Source organism: Rhizopus microsporus (assembly GCF_002708625.1).
Source record: "Rhizopus microsporus ATCC 52813 unplaced genomic scaffold scaffold_1, whole genome shotgun sequence".
NCBI classification, from domain to species: Eukaryota; Fungi; Mucoromycota; class Mucoromycetes; order Mucorales; family Rhizopodaceae; genus Rhizopus; species Rhizopus microsporus.
The window spans coordinates 222,473-236,786 of record NW_019671916.1 but is presented as its reverse complement, the minus strand read 5'-3'; the positions used below and the strand labels follow the sequence as shown (position 1 = coordinate 236,786).

The window sequence follows — 14,314 nt, the reverse complement described above, 5'->3', positions numbered from 1 at the left end:
TGGCGTGACTCCGTTGCATAGAAGAACTGTATTGTATAGTATATCTCTTCAAATACAACAATCAGGCATCCACAATCACTTCTCAATACAAATATTCATGCTGTACCCTCATTTACTGGTTTTCCTTTCTTTTCTAATTGTAAATGTTGTCAATGAGCTCTTTACTGTTTTCCGCTTATAAGTAAATACTACACTAGCTTATGCTTGCTTATGCTTGCTTATGACTCAATCATTTATCTTTCTAAAGGCATTAGGAAGCTTCACGTATGTGTTTACTGACGCAAAGCGTAAAGGACAGCCTTGGTAGCCTACCCCAAATGAAGGGCTCTTTCCTTGGGAAATAAGGAAAGTTTCTATGATGGTGGATATCATAAGAAAGCAGAAAGAAACAGAAAGGAACAGAAAGGAACGGTAAGTAACAAGTTGACCCTTGTAGACTTGTTATTGATTAAATAGAAACAGAACATATCCTTTAATCAAATCACGAAGCATGTAATCAAAACATGTAATGAATTGGCAGATAAGGGTATTCTTCAAATGACAGACAAAGAAAGGTTTAAGTTGATTAAATAAAATGAATCCATGATACTTTTTAAAGCTTATGTCAAAGCTATCAGTATTAGAAATAATACCTTTCATATGATTTACTTGATCATTCTTACTTTTAGCGCTGGTCTAAGGAAAGGAGGGACTACACAGTAAGTGTAGGCAGTATGTTCAGTTATGTGAAATCTCATGAAATGAACATCTTTATTTCCTGCTTACTCTTTCAATCGTCTCAGAAGACTCATAAACTCTATATTTTCTTCATCCAAGAACCATATCAATACACCAAGGCTTAAAATGAAGGCAGTAATGAAAGCAGCCAAGTAATCGTTGTCATCCTTCTAAGGAAACTGAATTGAATTAATATTTTGTACGTTATGCTGTCACATCTTTCTAGTTCATTTTAAGCAACTAGTCGATAAGTAGATTATGATTATCATACAGCAAATAGGATATATGAAAACCATCTAAAAGTCATTTTTTGCATGTTTTATTAGCTTATAAACCCGTGTCATGTATTGTAAAAGAATGTTATTATATAAAAAGCAGGTAAATAAAGAGAAAGGGGGGATTAGTAGTATGTAACAAGAATATAATGAAGAATTGAAATACATAATAAAAAGCAAGTTATAATAAAGAAAGGGGGGAAAAAAGGAAATGAATACAATTATGTAATATATGTATATAATTAGTTTGACTCGGCAATACCCAAGTTCTCTACAATTAAAGGGTTGTTACTATTATTGTTATTGCCGTTATTACTAAACATGATTTGCTTTTCAATTTCTAAACATGCTTATCATAAAATAAATATACGTACTCCAAGAAAAAAGGTTATATCACTTACTGCTAATGAGATGTTTTCCATAAGTATACTTCTTTAAGCCCTGAAGGTGTGGCTTTATTTTGGCAATCAGCAAGTCTTTTTGAGATCCATCAACTACATCAAGCATTTTTTGGACTACATAATTTGCATACTGATCTTTCATCATGGACATGAGTGGGTATGTACTAGAGAGACATGAACAGATGAACATATGGAGGTATCTTTCTAAACTTACCCATCTGGACGAGTTGCCAGAACTTCTTCAATCAAAGCCTGTCTATCCTCCGAGCTACCGTAAGCAACACATTTTTCAACCACGTTACTGGCAAATTTATGTTTGCTTAACTGAAGAGTATGGCCCTTGACTTTACTAATGATCAACGCCTTATCCCTTGGTTTTCCATGCTCCAAAATATGCTGGATGACATAGTTGCCATATTGATCTTGTACTAACTGGCCAGTACTTTTATGAAGCTCCTCAAGTAGATGTGCCTTTTAGAAAAAACAACAATGAGCATGTATGCTTTTCACTCCCAGAAAAAAAGGTAACTTACCGTTTGTTCTTCTGGACAATGTTCAAACATTCTCTGAATAACGCGGCAACCATAAGGATGTGTTGCTAAGTGATAAACTTGTCCATGAAACGTATCAATAATGAATTGAACATGGTGGGAAGGCACACGCTCGATGGCTTTTTGGACCACGTGGTTTCCGTTTTGGTCCTTGACACATTTAAGTACACACCCATCCAGTTCGCGAATGAGAGTAGCCTGCTGGTCAGTCAGAACATATTCTAATGCCTTCTGCACAACACGACAACCATACATCTGAAGTGAAAGCGACAAGACATGTCCCTCCATTTGTTTAGCCAAAACCGTCTTTTGTGCCTGATTTCCATGTTCGAATAACTTTTGAATGACATAATTTCCAAACACATCCGTCATGAGTTGAAGACAGTTGGGCAAGATTTCGTCAAAGACAAGTTGCTTTTCTTCGCTTGTTGCCGTCTCTAACTTTTGCTGAATGAACCTTGAACCGTGCTGGTCTCCGCTAAATTCGACAACGTGGTTTATAATGTCTTTGAGCATGAATTTTCTAGTCTTGTTACTTCTGAATTCCTCAAGTAAGGGGCTGCGAATGATAGCCGTAGACATGTCCAGATGATTCACGCGCTGAGTTACGTTTGCCATGGGAGCAGGAGAAGGAGGATTAGAAGAGGCGAGTTGTTGCTGTCTTAACATCTGCTCACGGAGCATCAGTATTTGCTCCTGCTGCATCAAGATCTGCCTTTGACGAGATTGAAGTTGTAATAAAAGTCTATCATTATTTGTCAATGCATGGAAATTATTTGCTATAGGCACGGTGGGTGTCGTGGGTAAACTTTGACTATTATGGTGATAATGTAACATTGGAGATCTAGATCTCATCATGTCTGTCTCCCAAGGTGTATGTCTACCGTCTATTCAAACATGAATATTTTTATATATAAGTATATCACTATAATTTACCACTAGTTGGCCAGTTATCATTAAGAACAGCATCTAAACTTTGGATACTGTTATTGCTATTATTTTGTTGATTCATCCACTGATAATAGCGTTGATGCTGAGGATTTCTTTTTTTATAGTCTTGTTGATGCTAAGCAAAAGGACAATCAAGGAGTTTAGTAAAAAATAAGGAGTCAAAATAGAAGTTTATCTTACCTTATCATTTATATTTATATGAGACATACCATTTAGTAATTGGCCATACTCGTCCATCTGTTGTTGCTGTTGTTGCTTTTGATTCATACTTGGATGATGATTGGTAGGCGGAGTGGAGTTTGCACGAGGTATAGGAGAAGATGTTACATAGTTGCTGCGGATAGGGGGAGACATTGATCTATTATAGTTGGATAACAATATTTCGTCTTGATTGCCACTCATGCCAACGCCGATACTGCTATTGTTACCGTTGTTGTTGCCATCGTTATTAAATATTGAAAAAGAATTGGCTTTCTTTGTAGTTTGATATGAGGGTGTATGTATAGCCTATATTTGTATATTTATATTTATATGTATATATACTTATTTTATTTTTAAACTTTTTACCTCTTGCTGACTCATCAATTCAGAAGGTATCCAGGTATTCTGAGCATACATTGCCTCGTTTGATGACGCTCGAGGTTGATGAAAATATCCGCTATGGTCTTGTTGTTGTAAGTCTATGTTTAGACATTAGCTATGAACTTGTATAATATCATGTCTTTTTACTCGAAAGTGTATCAATCGGTGTAGGTCGTTTATTGACCGTATTCCAGCGTGATCCTGCAGCATCATAATAATTATTCGTTTTCCAGTTATTTATCAACAATTGCTCCTCTTGTGATATTGGAAATTGAATGAGTGGATCAGGGGGTGCACTATTAGATCGTTGTTCTTGCTGTTCCAAGTAGAACAAATCGCTATCAGGCTCAAATCGACCTCTCATGAGTGCAGCAAGCTACTATAGGGTTTATATACTATCAAGATATATTATAGATTGTATTTACTTGTCCCTGTGGTTGATTTCGTGCTTTGGGCTGTTGTAAATCTGATCGAATAATAAAACTGTTTTTATTATTCTGCATTGATAAAACGCGTTTTTTTTTTTCGTATATGTATAAAGATTTATTTACACACAAAATATAAGAAAGAAAAAAGTCTAAAAGGTCATAAAAAAAGGGGGGGATAAGAGGCGTTCGAATAAGAAGGGAAAAAAAAAAGAAAAAAGACTAAAAAAAAGAAAAAACTGTTTATTTTTATTTTTTTCTACTCGTGTCTGTGTGCCTTTCCTTCCATTCGTTGTGCCCCTTTATTTAGTCAATTTCCACGTTTAACCTTTCTCCGCTCCACGGAAGTTTAACCATGTAAAATAGAGTAAAGCTGCTGGAAACGTCAGGAGGAAAGGAGGTGGATTATTTAAATATAGTACATTACCACTAACCATGTTTAGATATCATTTCCAGTAAAGTATATTGTTCGTCTGTCATCGTCTTGAATATTACCATAACTTTGTTTCTTTATTAAGCATAATAAACAGTATTCAATAAGGAGGCTGTGCTCATGATCAATCTGAACACTACAAACTCTTCAGTGAAATATGCTTGATGACGAAAGGTCACGGATCAAATTTTATCTACAAAACAAGCAATTTTATTTTCTTGGCCATCTTTCTTGCCGCGGCTTAATGTTTACAGCCAATCAACTATTTGCGTATATGTGTGGCAAAACGAGAAGATGACTTTATGAATAAGCAAGTCCTCGTTTCTCTCAAACACATAAAAGTACTCAGTATTCAATGAGTCGATATGATTCAAAGGTATCTTAGTTAAACAGTCTAGCTTCATGTCTATTTATTCGTGGTGGTACTGATAATGACTGAACTGGTATTTTTAAATAATAATACAAGTGACACTGTTTATTTGATACCACCGTTTTTTACACTAGCAACCTTACATTGCATGGCTTCACCAGATGCTGTCTTAATCAAGAGAGGCTTGTCACCGTAGAGAGCAATGCATTCATCATTTGTCTTGAGTTCAGGTTGAACAGTTTCCCAGTACTTCTTCTTGGGGTTCAGTACCTTCTCAGGTTCTCCTTCTTGTCCTTCAACATAGACTCTATCACCTGGCTTCACCTTGGAAGGATCGATAGGGCCCAGCAATTCAACAGCAGAACCATCAGCAGCACTAGCACACAATACCATACCATAAGACTTAATTCCACGCATGCTAGCAGGCTTCAAGTTGCATAATACAAGTACGTATCGGTTTTCCATTTGTTCAATAGGATACCATCGAACAAGACCGGAGACAATCGTACGAGGCTCCTCTTCACCAACGTCAATTTCTTCAACATAAAGTGAGTCAGCGCCTTCGTGCTTTTTGCATGATTTAATGTAACCAACACGGATATCGATGCGAGAAACAACAGGTTGATCGGTTTCAGCAGGAGCAGGAGCTAAAGTGAGCATAAGCTATTTGTTGACTTGTCTAAAATGCAGCTTACCAGCAGGCTTCTTTTCGACCTTTTTCTTTTCTTTCTTGGGCTTATCACCGCCTTCAGTCTTTTGGCCCTCAGCAGCAGGTTTCTTTTCATCCTTCTTGTTGTCCTTCTTCTCTTGCTTCTTATCATCCTTTTTCTTATCGTCCTTCTTCTACAGGTAATACCATAAACAACATTGTTCTCATACAGTTATCACAACTTACAACTACAACAGGAGCAGCAGGCTCAGGTACATCATCCAAATTGACTTCAAACAATGGAAAATCTTCAGTCAAATTGTTTGCTTTGATGACCATGTGTTGAATAAGGTCAAACCAACGCAAGGTGTTTGGGCAAGTGGTTGCCTTGAAGTTTTTCTATAAAAAAAAAATGAGCATATTGAGTAGTAAAGTATAATGACCTTACAGTATAAGAGTGGAGGATACCAAAGATGACAACGTCAACAATAGTCAAATGGTTGCCAACAAAGAAAGTGTGTGTACTCAAGTGTTCATTGAATTTTTTCTATAATATCTAAGTATATTCTGTGGTATACCACGATCCTAGTCCTCAACTGTTTACCTCAATATGTGAAACAACTTCCTTTTTACCAGCATTTCTTAAGCCTTGGGTAGCAAATGACAACCATTCATCCACCTGGTTCAAAGTTAGTTATTCTTCTTTGGCGCGTCATTAAAAATAACAATACCTGAGCTTGTTCTTCATTATTATTGCCAAGCAATTCAGGCTTATTGGCTTGAGCAACAAGGTACTTGACAATAGCATTAGGCGTGTCAATTTTTTCTCCAGAGACCTAATTATTGTTATTTGTTTTTTCCCTCTTTTAATGATATAACCTACTATACCTCTAACAAAAGATCCTTTCCAGCTGTGGTCTCAACCTTAGCCTGAAGAAACTTGTAGACAAGCTTGATTTCTTGACTGGATTTCTCAGGAATAGTCAGTGTGGCGCTCATTTTTTGTAAAGCAAGAAAAGAAAAAAATAAATCATTGCAAGCGGAGTGGCTTGTTTTATAGCGAAGCTTAAACAAGAACACAAAGTTTTGATACTAAAAGCATAAATAAATCAAGGAGACAAAGGATAAATATCATAGTTTAACTATTAGATCAATCATTATTTTTTAATTCTGAAGGTCCGTAATCATATAATGTTACGGCTGCTGACCAAAGAAAGCCCCACAGCAGTTTAATCCTCTAGTTCATACATCTTTCGATTGAAACGCGTTACCACACTACAGTAAATACGAAAGCCCTCTTTTTTCATTGTAACAAAAATAGCAATACATTTCCCAGTTTCCAGTCTGACGAGGCGTATGGAAAGGGTAAATATATGTAGGCGCACTAAAAGTAATACGATTAAACAATTTTTTATCCACTAAACCCAAGTGGACCAGTTCAAAAAATGAAAGAAGCATATAAAAACTCCTCTGGGCTTGAGGGTAAATATATGTGGGCGCACTAAAAGTAATCACTAAGTAGTGCATAAACTAATTTATCCTTCCTCTTTTAGACACCATGCAGAAATTCTTTGAATATGTTATCTTTATTGTCATTCAAGTTCTTTTCCTAACTATTGGCTCCAATAGACTCACAAACTTACTCATTCGTAATCATATACCACCTAATTTGTTGTCAACAAAGTACAGCACAGAACACTATGCTTATTTACTCTTCTCCTTGACATTCAGTTGCTCAAGTACACTATTTCTGCTTGTGTTTGGAGAAATAACCAAAGTGTTTTCTAATTCGTACTGTTTAACTATTGAATATCTTATAAAAGCTAATGAAACGCACATGTTAGAGTAAGATCCCTCTATTGGAAGCTCAATCTATATTTGCTCTTAGTACTAGTCACACTCTCTGTACCTTGGTCTCAGGTCTACACTTTCTTGAAAGTTAACAAAGGTGCGTATGTGTGTTTTATAAAGATACAGATGTTTCTTATATTATTTATAGGTTGGAAACATAGACCTGCAGCCTATATAGCCTTAGTGACAACATGTGGCTATCTTTATATACTTATAGGCACACCAACAACGATCAGTAAGTGACATGAACAAGTAAAAGAAAGAGAAAAGGCTAAACGGGAAATGATAGATACGTCCTCAATGATAGAGTTAAGCATAATACGTACAAGCATGATTGGTGTCACAGTCATATCGGTCTTAGCAGGATTTGGTATGGCCAATGCCCCGTTAACTGTTTGGTACCAACGACATGTATCTGAACATGACTATCGCGTTGCTGAGCGTGCTTATGCACAAACTAACAAGATGATTGAAGAAAAAAAGATGGCACTTGACAGGATGAAGCAGCAACAAGAACGTCAGTCATCCACTGAACAAGCAGTAAGTGACGTAATTATAAAATTGTTCAAGAGCTCATTGACTCCTTGTCATAGTCTACTTCAAATTATGTCAGTCGATTTGTTTCATCTCTATTTAGCAAAGGAAAGGATCAAGAGATGGAGTTATTACAGACAGAGATTGAGCAGTTGGAAGGCTTAGCAGTGAGCATGAATAATGACCTGGAAGAACTAGAGCGAGATAGAGCAAGAACAAAGTACGCCAAGACATGGAAGGGGAAGGCGTGGAAGTTGGTGAATATGATGTTTGCAATTTATTGTGCTTATAGATTTATTGTGGTAAGTTATCGAGAATAGGAAGAAGAGCAACTTTATAATCTTAATGAGCATAATCATAGACAACGATGAGCGTTGTACTACAAAGGCAAAGTTCGATGGATCCGATCACACGAACACTATCGATGATTATTAGTCATTTTGACAGCTATAACATTGATCCTACCTTTTGGTCACAGCAATTAAGCTTTTGGTTTGCTGGCATCATCGTGTTTAGTTCTGTTCGTAGCTTTTTAATGCTTTTATCAAAGTTACTGGAGATATTCTTGCTCAAGATCACATTCTCTACAAACAATATTCTTTTACTCATAGCTCAAGTGATGGGAATGTACTTTCTAAGCTCAGTATTAATGATTCAATTGAACTTGCCTTTAGAATACAAGTAAGGAAGATATAAGAAAGGATCATATGTAATGTTGACTTTTTTGTAGATATCTTCTTTCCTCTTCTTTACAGTCAATTGAATTAGACATTTATAAGTATTGGTCAGATACTATCTCGTGTATTGCTTGTATATTGTCTATCCTTATCATCTGCGTCCTTCGTCAGACCCAGGACGCGACAAGTATGACAAGAGACTTTGCTGACATAGAACTTTTGGCAGCTGAGAATGGACTAAGAACATAAGAAAAGTGGCTTATGGCTCAACCTTTTTTTTCGTTTTTGCTATTATAGTGATGCCGCCCAAGAAACATAGAAAGCCTTTGACTCCCTTACAAAGAAAACGTAAATACTCTTGTTAAATAATAAACATAATGTTGAACTGCCTTTGTTTTAGAAATTAAAAGAAAAAGAGAGTTGATCCATAAAGCAACAGTTAAAAGTCAATACTATAAAGAACTCAATCAACAAAAGGATGACACACCTGATTATGTGAAAGAGGTAAAAACAAAGAGAGAAAGAGAGAGAGTAGGAACTTAGATCATGTAGGTTTTTGGTATGCAAGAACGAACTATTGATGAAGATGGTAATGTTGTCGAACTGCATAAACCTGAGGACGAAAGTGAACAAGATAAACGTCAAAATAAGCCAAATCCTTTCAAATCACAGATGGAAGAAAGCTTAAAACGTAAAAGAGAGAGTGAACAGGAGAGAAGAGAGAAAGAAGAAAAGCTAAAAGAGCAAAAAGAACAAAGACACACTTATTACAAAGAAAGAAGTGAAAAGAGAAGAAAGATGCTCTCAAAGACAAAGAGAGGTCAACCAAAAATGGCAGCTAGAATGGATGTTTTATTAGAAAAGATTGAAAAACAAGCTTCATAACTGTAAATAGCATACCACACACATAAATTATCAACAACAATAAATGGCTCGCATAAATGTATTCCTACAGTTGCGGAAAAACCCCTCCCCCTTTTTGTTTTTTATCCGATATCATCTATTGTAATGTACCCGGTGTATTCCGTTCTTCATTTTTTCCACTGTTTTCCTGGCGGTTCCAACAGGATTCAAAGTCCTCTGCGATCGGTGTAAATCAAACATACACACACACACTGTCGTCTTCATGTTATGAAATCATAGTTATTATTTAGTGTCATCTTGATATGAGACATGTATAGAAAGTCAACTTTAAAAAAATCCATCTTGAGCGGATCAAAACTAAAACGGAAAAAATATGTGCAAGGAAAAAGCGAACAATGGTTCCCTTCATTTATTCATTTTAACAGCATAAAATAGTTTGCTGCATCGGAATTTAAATTATAGTGTACGCATCATTATTAAATATAAATAACTATCTTCGTATTCTCTCTTTTTTCTTTTTCTTCTTCTTCTTTCTCTCATTTTTTAAACAATTTAAATCATGTCTTACTCTAGAAAGCCCTCTTCTGTATCTGTTGGTAACGAACGTCACCATCCTCATACACTCTCTACTCTTGTAAGTTACGCGTCAAAGATAACAAACACGTGCATTAACCCTTTACATTAGGATTTCCAAGGTGCAAGCTCTGCTGCTGCTGCTAAAGCTATGAAATCAGAGCTGAGCAAACTTAGTGCTCAAATCGAAAATGAAGAAGAAAGAAAGGTAAGATTTTAACATCACTGATAAGGACACGTTGTGTTGACATTTACAAGTACTTCACCCAAGAAATGGATGGTTTCTATATGCTCTTTACTCGTTACTTGGACGAAAAGGCAAAGGGCAAGAAATTGTAAGTATATCTGATGATGTATTGGTTTTTATGCTAAAACAAAACAAAAAAAAAAGGAACTGGGAAAAGATCCAAACACCCTCCAGTGAACAGATCGTTCCTTATGCCCAACTATCTGAATGCAACCAAACAGGTGATCTCGAAAAGTTGGCTGTCTTGAAGCTAAATGGTGGTTTGGGTACTACCATGGGCTGTGTTGGGCCTAAATCTGCTATCGAAGTACGTGACGGCATGACCTTTTTGGATTTAAGTGTTCGACAAATCGAGGTAAGGGAAAAAAAAAATAAACAAGAATTTTTTTGGGGTAAACTAACATTTCAATAGTACTTGAACAAGAAGCATGATGTCAGTGTACCATTCATTCTCATGAACTCTTTCAATACGGATGAAGACACAAAGCGTATTGTTCAAAAGTATGCTAGTCATAATGTTGATATCATCACCTTTAATCAAAGTCGTCATCCCCGTATCAATAAGGAATCTATGCTTCCTGTACCTCGTTCCCCCGATTCCCCTATTGAACAATGGTAGGTTGATATTGAAAGAGAAATTGCATTGCTAACCTACTCGATCACAGGTATCCTCCTGGTCACGGTGACTTGTACGAGTCCATCTATAACTCAGGTCTACTTGATCAATTGATTGCTCAAGGCAAGGAATATTTGTTTGTATCCAACGTCGATAATTTGGGTGCTACTGTTGATCTCAACATTCTTCACCACATGGTCGAGAGTGGTGCTGAATTTATTATGGAAGTAACCGATAAGACAAAGGCTGATATCAAAGGTGGTACTCTTGTTGATGATGATGGTCATATTCGTCTCTTGGAAATTGCTCAAGTACCCGATGAACATGTCGAAGACTTCAAGTCTGTTAAAAAGTTCAAAATCTTCAACACAAACAACCTGTGGATCAACTTGAAGGCCATTAAGCGTGTTATGGATGAAGAGGCCATGGATTTGGAAATTATTGTTAATCACAAGACAACACCTCAAGGTGAAAAGGTAATTCAATTGGAAACCGCTGTGGGTGCTGCGATCAAGCACTTTAGAAACGCTCATGGTGTGAACGTACCTCGTGCTCGTTTCTTACCTGTCAAATCAACCTCTGACCTTTTCTTGGTCACATCCAACTTGTACTCTCTTGTTCATGGTCAATTGATGATGAACCCTGATCGTATGTTCAACAATGTTCCTTTAGTCAAGCTTGGAGATCACTTCAAGAAAGTCAGTGACTTCTTGACTCGATTCAAGACTATTCCCAAGATCTTGGAACTTGATCATTTGACAGTTACAGGTGATGTCTGCTTCGGTTCCAAGGTCGAACTTCGCGGTACAGTCATTATTGTTGCTAACCATGGAGAACATATCGATATTCCTTCTGGAACTGTTCTCGAAAATAAGGTCGTCACTGGCTGCTTACGTATTCTTGATCATTAAAAAGTGATAACCCTTCATTAACTCATTCTCCCTTTTATACATGCATCAAACTCTTCCTCTTTATCCATACAGAATGTAACTATTACATTTAAAAATAAAAATCTTATTTCCTGTTTGACCTTTTTTTGTGTAACAAGTATAACGTAATGATTACTTCGTGCTGTGCTTCCAGTCTCAGCTGGACTTTAAATTGAACACTTCTTTGAAATAAGACTTCCAAGAACCTAGAATTTCATGCACTTGCCATATTCAGTTGATTCAAGTGTAAATGAGTCCAACTTAGCTAATTGGTCAAAGTGAGCACTCGATATCAATTCAATTCAGTTTCCTTAGAAGGATGACAACGATTACTTGGCTGCTTTCATTACTGCCTTCATTTTAAGCCTTGGTGTATTGATATGGTTCTTGGATGAAGAAAATATAGAGTTTATGAGTCTTCTGAGACGATTGAAAGAGTAAGCAGGAAATAAAGATGTTCATTTCATGAGATTTCACATAACTGAACATACTGCCTACACTTACTGTGTAGTCCCTCCTTTCCTTAGACCAGCGCTAAAAGTAAGAATGATCAAGTAAATCATATGAAAGGTATTATTTCTAATACTGATAGCTTTGACATAAGCTTTAAAAAGTATCATGGATTCATTTTATTTAATCAACTTAAACCTTTCTTTGTCTGTCATTTGAAGAATACCCTTATCTGCCAATTCATTACATGTTTTGATTACATGCTTCGTGATTTGATTAAAGGATATGTTCTGTTTCTATTTAATCAATAACAAGTCTACAAGGGTCAACTTGTTACTTACCGTTCCTTTCTGTTCCTTTCTGTTTCTTTCTGCTTTCTTATGATATCCACCATCATAGAAACTTTCCTTATTTCCCAAGGAAAGAGCCCTTCATTTGGGGTAGGCTACCAAGGCTGTCCTTTACGCTTTGCGTCAGTAAACACATACGTGAAGCTTCCTAATGCCTTTAGAAAGATAAATGATTGAGTCATAAGCAAGCATAAGCAAGCATAAGCTAGTGTAGTATTTACTTATAAGCGGAAAACAGTAAAGAGCTCATTGACAACATTTACAATTAGAAAAGAAAGGAAAACCAGTAAATGAGGGTACAGCATGAATATTTGTATTGAGAAGTGATTGTGGATGCCTGATTGTTGTATTTGAAGAGATATACTATACAATACAGTGCTTCTATGCTTTATGGTAACACCTTGATGAGTGAGTAGAGAGTTTAGGAAGAAGATCAATACCAATTGGGTTTAATAGTATGATGGATCGAATAATATTCAATAGTGAAAAAGTCTGCTGTTTGTATTCTTGAAATCTTGAAGCCATTAGCGAAATTTTTGTTGATAAGGGAAATGTTAGAAAGAATTGTCAACACATCCTACATCATGATCACAATTAGGCAAGGCGCTAGTGTGATATGTCTCGAATGAATAAAGAGGTGATGAGGAAAATATGTGTCGAAGAGCCCCTATATAACCTCTTTATTAAGATCAAGACGAGAGGGGAGAGAGAAGGAGAGAACCCATTGTTACATTATTACAAACAGCGTCATTTCATGACAGTTCCTTAAACATCTTTGAGCAAAAGATTAAGCTGTTCATGGTCATGATGGGAGCTGTTGTCAAGCTCAAAGAGAAGTACTTGTATTTGGAATTACCTACATGAGTGATACTTTTCAGGCTTAATTGAACTATGTATAGTATATAACAAACCATATTGATATAATTCACTAGATGTTGACAACATTTATTCATGTATTTAAAGATAAGTTTCTTTTTTGCCATGAATATCTTTCTTTCTCTGTTAATAAAAAGACTTGTTCCATCTACTTGTATTCTTATGTCTCCGAGGTAAAGCTATTTGTTCAATATTGTGTAATTATTTAGAAAGAATAATAATCATCGCTTTTACTTAGGAGATCTTACTCCCTAATTATACCCGAAAAGAGTAAATGTACAGTCTTTTCAGAAAGTAAAGTCGTATTTTTGCAGTTTTTATAATACTATTTATACGAAAAAGCGACAAGTCAGCGCGACATCCCTTTCTGGAGATGGTGTAACATACATATGTATGCAGCAAAAAAATGACTTTGAATTGTGTAGAGTGTAGAACTTGACAACATGGTAAACTCATTTTGCAATGGAAGACAATTCAAGATTGGATTAAAATCCTAACGTAATCCCAGAGATGGATTGAGCTTTGCTATCGTGAGCACCAAGCTTGTGATTGAATAAAAAGTGGATCGTCATTGCTATCCTAGAAGGGAAAAAAAAGGACTGTTTGTGATAACTGAATGGGCTTTAGAAGCGTTAACTATGAAGACAATAGACACGATAGAAGAGATACTTGAAGTTGAGGTAATTAAAAAACGTACGAGTATATACGTGTAGTACCCATATGCGTATATGTAAGCTTGAAAAAGATGACAACAATTCAACTCATGTGGTCAATGCAACTATCAAAAAGCATAAACCAAAGCCTATGGAGAAATGGGTATGGACATGGTGTAATGCATGCCAAAAGAGGTATATTAATACATAAATGTATAATTGTTATGAAGCCAAGACAAACGTGATGTTTAGATTTGATACTGAGTGTTATGTAATGGTTTATAAGACACAAGACAAAGACAAAAGAAGTACTCTTTGAGACTAATCTTTATTCTGAGAT

General features: G+C 36.1%; 7 protein-coding genes across 7 annotated transcripts; 4 read left to right on the top strand and 3 right to left on the bottom strand.

Moving 5' to 3' along the window:
* Positions 1 to 132: 132 nt before the first annotated feature.
* RHIMIDRAFT_252561 (uncharacterized protein) lies at positions 133 to 775 on the bottom strand. The gene is made up of 2 exons (XM_023610958.1): positions 463 to 775; positions 133 to 411 (listed from the first exon to the last, which is right to left on the bottom strand). Exons 1-2 carry the CDS (start codon positions 490 to 492, stop codon positions 226 to 228), a joined length of 216 nt encoding a protein of 71 aa, XP_023470656.1. The 5' UTR covers positions 493 to 775; the 3' UTR covers positions 133 to 225.
* Positions 776 to 1,234: 459 nt separating this feature from the next.
* On the bottom strand, positions 1,235 to 2,526 carry RHIMIDRAFT_284782 (Pumilio1 in complex with Cyclinb reverse Rna; the record flags this gene model as incomplete). Its single annotated transcript, XM_023613207.1, has 4 exons — positions 1,235 to 1,332; positions 1,394 to 1,557; positions 1,608 to 1,864; positions 1,927 to 2,526. 4 exons carry the CDS (start codon positions 2,524 to 2,526, stop codon positions 1,235 to 1,237), a joined length of 1,119 nt encoding a protein of 372 aa, XP_023470655.1.
* A 2,284-nt stretch (positions 2,527 to 4,810) lies between these two features.
* RHIMIDRAFT_243085 (nucleic acid-binding protein) lies at positions 4,811 to 6,353 on the bottom strand (the record flags this gene model as incomplete). Its single annotated transcript, XM_023609897.1, has 7 exons — positions 4,811 to 5,352; positions 5,401 to 5,548; positions 5,601 to 5,753; positions 5,803 to 5,901; positions 5,959 to 6,033; positions 6,086 to 6,190; positions 6,243 to 6,353. The coding sequence occupies 7 exons, from the start codon at positions 6,351 to 6,353 to the stop codon at positions 4,811 to 4,813; spliced, it is 1,233 nt and encodes a 410-aa protein (XP_023470654.1).
* A 1,182-nt stretch (positions 6,354 to 7,535) lies between these two features.
* Positions 7,536 to 8,665, top strand: RHIMIDRAFT_243084 (uncharacterized protein; the record flags this gene model as incomplete). The annotated part of the gene is made up of 4 exons (XM_023609896.1): positions 7,536 to 7,745; positions 7,799 to 8,041; positions 8,101 to 8,420; positions 8,470 to 8,665. 4 exons carry the CDS (start codon positions 7,536 to 7,538, stop codon positions 8,663 to 8,665), a joined length of 969 nt encoding a protein of 322 aa, XP_023470653.1.
* RHIMIDRAFT_1357 (uncharacterized protein) lies at positions 8,388 to 9,749 on the top strand. Its single transcript, XM_023605606.1, has 4 exons — positions 8,388 to 8,420; positions 8,470 to 8,764; positions 8,817 to 8,920; positions 8,969 to 9,749. The coding sequence occupies exons 2-4, from the start codon at positions 8,716 to 8,718 to the stop codon at positions 9,299 to 9,301; spliced, it is 486 nt and encodes a 161-aa protein (XP_023470652.1). The 5' UTR covers positions 8,388 to 8,420; positions 8,470 to 8,715; the 3' UTR covers positions 9,302 to 9,749.
* A 43-nt stretch (positions 9,750 to 9,792) lies between these two features.
* On the top strand, positions 9,793 to 11,867 carry RHIMIDRAFT_307234 (UTP-glucose-1-phosphate uridylyltransferase, variant). Its single transcript, XM_023614521.1, has 6 exons — positions 9,793 to 9,914; positions 9,966 to 10,061; positions 10,112 to 10,188; positions 10,245 to 10,455; positions 10,513 to 10,715; positions 10,766 to 11,867. Exons 1-6 carry the CDS (start codon positions 9,840 to 9,842, stop codon positions 11,625 to 11,627), a joined length of 1,524 nt encoding a protein of 507 aa, XP_023470651.1. The 5' UTR covers positions 9,793 to 9,839; the 3' UTR covers positions 11,628 to 11,867.
* A 205-nt stretch (positions 11,868 to 12,072) lies between these two features.
* On the top strand, positions 12,073 to 12,715 carry RHIMIDRAFT_252526 (uncharacterized protein; the record flags this gene model as incomplete). Its single annotated transcript, XM_023610957.1, has 2 exons — positions 12,073 to 12,385; positions 12,437 to 12,715. Coding segments are annotated over exons 1-2 (212 nt in total), but the record flags the coding sequence as incomplete, so codon positions are not given.
* Positions 12,716 to 14,314: the final 1,599 nt, after the last annotated feature.

What these genes read in the sequence shown, in the direction of transcription:
- RHIMIDRAFT_252561 (XM_023610958.1), bottom strand. Translation starts at nt 492, where the DNA reads ATGCTTCGTGATTTGATTAAAGGATATGTT. An exon ending in ATTTGATTAAAGGATATGTT is followed by an intron (nt 412 to 462) that starts CTGTTTCTATTT and finishes CTTGTTACTTAC; the next exon opens with CGTTCCTTTCTGTTCCTTTC.
- RHIMIDRAFT_1357 (XM_023605606.1), top strand. Translation starts at nt 8,716, where the DNA reads ATGCCGCCCAAGAAACATAGAAAGCCTTTGACTCCCTTACAAAGAAAA. An exon ending in GACTCCCTTACAAAGAAAAC is followed by an intron (nt 8,765 to 8,816) that starts GTAAATACTCTT and finishes CCTTTGTTTTAG; the next exon opens with AAATTAAAAGAAAAAGAGAG. An exon ending in CACCTGATTATGTGAAAGAG is followed by an intron (nt 8,921 to 8,968) that starts GTAAAAACAAAG and finishes TAGATCATGTAG; the next exon opens with GTTTTTGGTATGCAAGAACG.
- RHIMIDRAFT_307234 (XM_023614521.1), top strand. Translation starts at nt 9,840, where the DNA reads ATGTCTTACTCTAGAAAGCCCTCTTCTGTATCTGTTGGTAACGAACGT. An exon ending in AAAATGAAGAAGAAAGAAAG is followed by an intron (nt 10,062 to 10,111) that starts GTAAGATTTTAA and finishes GACATTTACAAG; the next exon opens with TACTTCACCCAAGAAATGGA. An exon ending in GATTCCCCTATTGAACAATG is followed by an intron (nt 10,716 to 10,765) that starts GTAGGTTGATAT and finishes ACTCGATCACAG; the next exon opens with GTATCCTCCTGGTCACGGTG.